Below are 4,611 nucleotides of genomic sequence, written 5' to 3' on the forward strand. Positions count from 1 at the left end.
GGGGGGGGGGGGGGCGTGGAGGAGAGTCAGCCCAACTGGGCTGGAAGACAGTCATACACCAGCTGTGTTCTCCTGTAGTAATAAGCCTGGAAGGCAGGACAAGAGGCCCTCACCTCATTGCTTACCTCAACAGGTTCCCTTGAGCAGGCCTCCCTGTAAGATCCTCCTCCCATCTCCACCCCCGCCATTCCCCAAACACAGCCTGGTTGCAGGTTTCCTCACCTTTAATAGCATCTCTAAGGCCTGCAAAATCAGCAGGGTCCAGGATGGGTCTGGCGCCCGGCAGGTTGACCATCTCCCGCAACTCCTGGAAATCCCAAACAGGAAGATGTTATACCTCCCTGTTCTGGGTGTGTCCGTGAGAGACAAGAGCACAGATCCCAGAAGAGAAGCTGCCTGCTTCACAAGGAAGTCTTCCTGAGCAAGCAACTCCTATTCTACAGGAAAGTTTGGGGTCAGCATGTGGGCACAGTAACCTGGGTTCACATGCCAGCCAAGAGACTCTCAGCTAAAGCAAGCAGATTCAAGAACATGCACTAAATTCAGACCCAACAAGAGGCTTAGAGTAAGAATTACAGCAAATACTATTACCATAGGGCACCTCCAGCTCAAGCAAGAGAGTCTTACCTTGATGGTAAATGCCGCCTGGAGAGGGCCCCTCCTCCCGACAAGCCACACGCGTTTCACCTTGCTGGAGACTATGGCTGCCAAGGAGCCTTCAGTGATGTCAGTCTTCTGTCAGACAAACAAAAGCAGCAGGGGAAGGAGGGAATTGGGTCCACAAATGCAGGCATGAGCCAGAGAGGGAAACAGCCTAACAGTCGCCTCCCTTAGTCTGAAGCTGTTTTCACAGCTACTGCCAGAACACAGCACATATATTTTCCATGATCCTGTATTCCATCACAACTCAGCACAAACAAGGCAAAACTCTACCAGGCAGTCTCAAAGAGAAGCCCACAAGTGCTCCCCCTTCTTTAAAAGCCCTTTAAAAAAGTGGTGCTAAAGAAAGTCTGTTCTAGCTTGGAGCCAATGGAGCAGGCAGGGAAAAAGAAATCTTGCTTTTCTGGCGCACACAGCTTCAAGAGAGCACTCAAGAGTTGGCTGGCGACTTCTTCCCTCCAATTCTTTAAAATGGGGACGACCTTCCTACTGACACAGATAACCAAGGGATCTGTCCTGGCATCTTTTTTTTTTTAATTTAAAAGGAAAAGAGTGGTATGGCAGAGAGAATAAAACCTAAAGATATTTCACTATGCAATGGGGAGGACGTTCAAAAGGAAAGATTGCTGGCAGATCCCAAGCGGGCAGTGCTTTCACCAGGTGTGATCTGCCACTTTGATGTCAAAAGATAAAGATCCCACAATCAGAACTCATTGACAAGGTTACTGGATAAAATCTAGGCCCTCCCCTATTTGGATCAGCTCTGCAGAAATGGAGAAGGGTAAAAGACACTAGACAGGGAGCGTGTATTCAATCCCAGTCCTCTTCTGGAACATTACGGTGCCACTGCCACATTCTGTCCATTCTAGGTACTGCAGATGGTCCCAAAGAGGCAGCATTTGAAACCATGGGCTCACTTCCCAATTCGTTTAACTCTTTAAAGGCCTCTGAAATGGCCAACATCCCAAACCTTTTCTTTCCTTTAATTTAGCTGTTAATGTGGGAGGTGCTAGCTGTGCTTTAACAAGCTTCCCATCTGTTCCTGAGGGAGAGGAAAGTCTGGGATGCTCTCCCTGCTCACATCTGGGACAGCAGCCGTGTAGAACAGCTGTTGCCAACAAGCTCACAGCTGTCACACTAGGAACCTAGTAGAGAAAGAATCCCACAAATCTAGTCTACTGACAGGCAGGCTAGCTGGCTGGCGCATTAAGTGCAGCAGGGAGCTATAGCAGAAGGCGTACTGGGGTGGGACAAGGCACAGAGAGACTAGACCAGACCTCTGCAAAGAGAACTTGTTCAGGTCTTGATCTGTCAGCAGTTCTAGCAGGGGGCAGGCCAGGGCTCTGTCTCTGCTGGGAGGCAGAAAGGACACGTGTGTCACTATTTAATGGCTTTTATTAAAGGCCTGACAAAGTTTGGGGTGAAAGGGCTCAGTGTGAATCCCCACACTAGCAAGGGCCAGGAGCACTACAGGACAGACCAGCCAGTTGTGGGAGATACCACCCCTGTGTAGGCATTCTCTAGCTCTCAGGTATGATAGATACCCAACTCATGGTATGATAAATCATACTGGAGCATGGCACTTCCCTCCCTTTTATTTTAGTACCAAATCCACCAGGCAAGCAGCAAATCCAGGTCCAAGTGTTGACCTGGCTTAATCAGGCCAGCAGTTTTCCTGCAGAGTTAAGCAGGCTACAAGGGAGGAAAGCTCTCAGTTGAAAACAGAAAGTCTCAACTAGACAGGAGTCCAGGAGTGCAGCTACTGGGGCACGTGGCTGCTTATGGTACTTGGTCTGCATTCTCCTGTTAGAGGAGATCCTAATATCTTGCATGAAAGGGTTCTTGACCTATCATACCAATCAAGCCTGGCCTATTTTACAACATGGAGCATTCTCCATACACTCACCCGGAGTAAATCGAGTGGAGTCAGTAGAATCCGAGCTACATCCAGTGCCACATTTCCCTGCCCCAGGACCAGCACCGTCTTGCTGCTCAGGTCAGGCTTCAACTGTACCAAGAGAAAGCAGATTCAACAGTCTACCCTGCTACTTTCACAGCAACACAGGACTAGAAGGAGACTTCCAGGTCAGCATCCACTCCCCTACACTCAAAAGTAACCACTTCAAACTCTCACATAACCTCAAAGCACAAAACCAGAAACACCCACAGGTTAAAGAACGGGACACAAGGGCAGAGCTAAAGTGCTGTCAACTATCATGGCTAGGCGTGCACCGACAGAGGTTTTTGGGACGATACCGACAGCCAATTTTTAAGGTGACATATTGGCCAATAACGATCCGATTCCCCATACGCAGCTCTTCAGCTTGAAGAGCTGCATCCAGATAGTAAGTCTGGTGTGGTGGAAGGGGAGGGAAGTTGGGGGGGCGGGAGGAGGAGGCAGATCAAGGCCCCTGTGGTGAGGGAGGGAATGGGGCTACAGCTGACCAGTCAGGGCAGGGAAAGGCATGGGACAGACCCACAGGCAGCTTGTCCAGGAGGTGCAAGGCGTGTGCCCCCCGGATCTGCACAGCATGTGGCAGGCTGGGACAGGCACAGGACAGAGGCACTGCTTGCCAGAGGGGAGCAGAAAGGCAGGGGAGAGGGGCAGATCCCACCAGTGCACACAGCTCATCCTTTGCTTATCTGGCAGCTCCCACCGCACGCGTCAGAGAAGGCACGGTGGGGCGTGTGCCCCCGGATCTGCCCAGCCAGAAGAGTCCGGCCCCAGCCCACCCTGCCCAGATGTGGGGGAACACACCATGGCTCCCCAGCCCCACATCCTCCTAAATGAGCAGCAAGAGCAGCAGCAGCAGGAGCCACCAAACTAGCACCAGATGAGCCACGTACAGCAGCCAGAGCTGCCCCCCTACCTCCCTTCTCATGTCCTGTGCCCACCTCAGCCCCAGCCCCAACCCCAATCCCACTTCCTCCCCGCCGCAGGGGCCTTCATCTCCCCCATCCCCTTCCACCACACCAGACTTACCAGCTGCATGCAGCACTTCATGCTGCTGGCTCTGCTCCTCACTGCCTACATGCTATGCTGCGGCTGCACACACGCACAGCCATTTATCAGCCACATCGGCCCAATATCCAATACAGAAATTTCTCTTTATTTCAGTGCCAATTCAATATTGAACCGATGTATTGGTGAACCCCTAATTATGGCTGAGAAATAATTAGTTAACATGCTCAGAGGCTGCTAAGAAGAGGACCACGTCCCATGCTACAGAAGATGGCAAAACTCCTTGCAGTCTTCAGTCTCACCTAGGGGGAAAGATTCCTTCCTGACCCCAAACTTGGCAGCTGGGATGACCCCAAGTGCAAGGGCAGGACCCTCTAGTCAGAAATAGGGTTTTCACTTCTCCGATAGCTGGCTCTTTCCATCCCCTCTGCAGTACCAATACAGAACCCTCCTACTTCACTCTAGCTGTCAGGCAAGGCCAGCTAGCACAGATCCAAGTCTCCTCCTTCAGCCTGGAGTCCTAGCACATATTTGGAAGCACAGCACCTACGTGATAGGATCAGGGAGCAGTCGCACAGCACATTTACATGGGGCAACCTGCATTGGTTTCGTTCACAGATGCAAGTTATACCAGGATGTTGAGCAGGTAAATGACTGATGGGCTTCTCTGGGAGTAGCAGACTACAGGCTGCTGTTCTAGCCCCTTGCCAGCTGGTGGCACAGAAAAAGCAAATAATAGTTTGAGCAGAGGGCTATTACAAGACAGGCAGTTAAAACTAAGCAGAGGTAAGACAGGACCAAGACCAGCATGACTTGCCTTGACATATAATTACTACTGACTCTTTGCAGCAGTTTTGTCCTGGATTAGGGTTATTTATGTGGGTAGGACAGATCATACTGGAGTGTGTCCTGTGTCCTTGCTCTCAATTATTTCTCCAATTCCCACCTCTTTCAGAGCACCACTGCAAGTCCCTAAAGGTTTCCTCACA

General features: G+C 51.0%; 1 protein-coding gene and 1 long non-coding RNA gene across 4 annotated transcripts in view; one reads left to right on the plus strand and one right to left on the minus strand.

Moving 5' to 3' along the window:
- Window positions 1-4,611, minus strand: part of FDXR (ferredoxin reductase) — a 25,676-nt gene that overhangs the window by 7,006 nt on the left and 14,059 nt on the right. For 2 of the 3 annotated variants that reach the window (XM_019517862.1, XM_019517881.1), the window contains exons 6-8: window positions 2,567-2,668; window positions 628-735; window positions 223-307 (exon numbers count right to left, since the gene is read on the minus strand). In XM_019517862.1, coding sequence (XP_019373407.1) covers window positions 223-307; window positions 628-735; window positions 2,567-2,668 — 295 coding nt within the window. The remainder of the gene's footprint in view (window positions 1-222; window positions 308-627; window positions 736-2,566; window positions 2,669-4,611) is intronic. The other variant, XM_019517871.1, reaches the window with a different exon arrangement.
- LOC109297835 overlaps window positions 1-4,611 on the plus strand; it is a 20,962-nt gene that overhangs the window by 2,612 nt on the left and 13,739 nt on the right. Inside the window, exon 2 of the long non-coding RNA XR_002097439.1 lies at window positions 1,896-1,897. This is a non-coding gene — a long non-coding RNA (uncharacterized LOC109297835). The remainder of the gene's footprint in view (window positions 1-1,895; window positions 1,898-4,611) is intronic.

This window comes from Gavialis gangeticus, unplaced genomic scaffold, assembly GCF_001723915.1.
Source record: "Gavialis gangeticus isolate Ggan-Ray unplaced genomic scaffold, GavGan_comp1, whole genome shotgun sequence".
NCBI lineage: Eukaryota > Metazoa > Chordata > Crocodylia > Gavialidae > Gavialis > Gavialis gangeticus.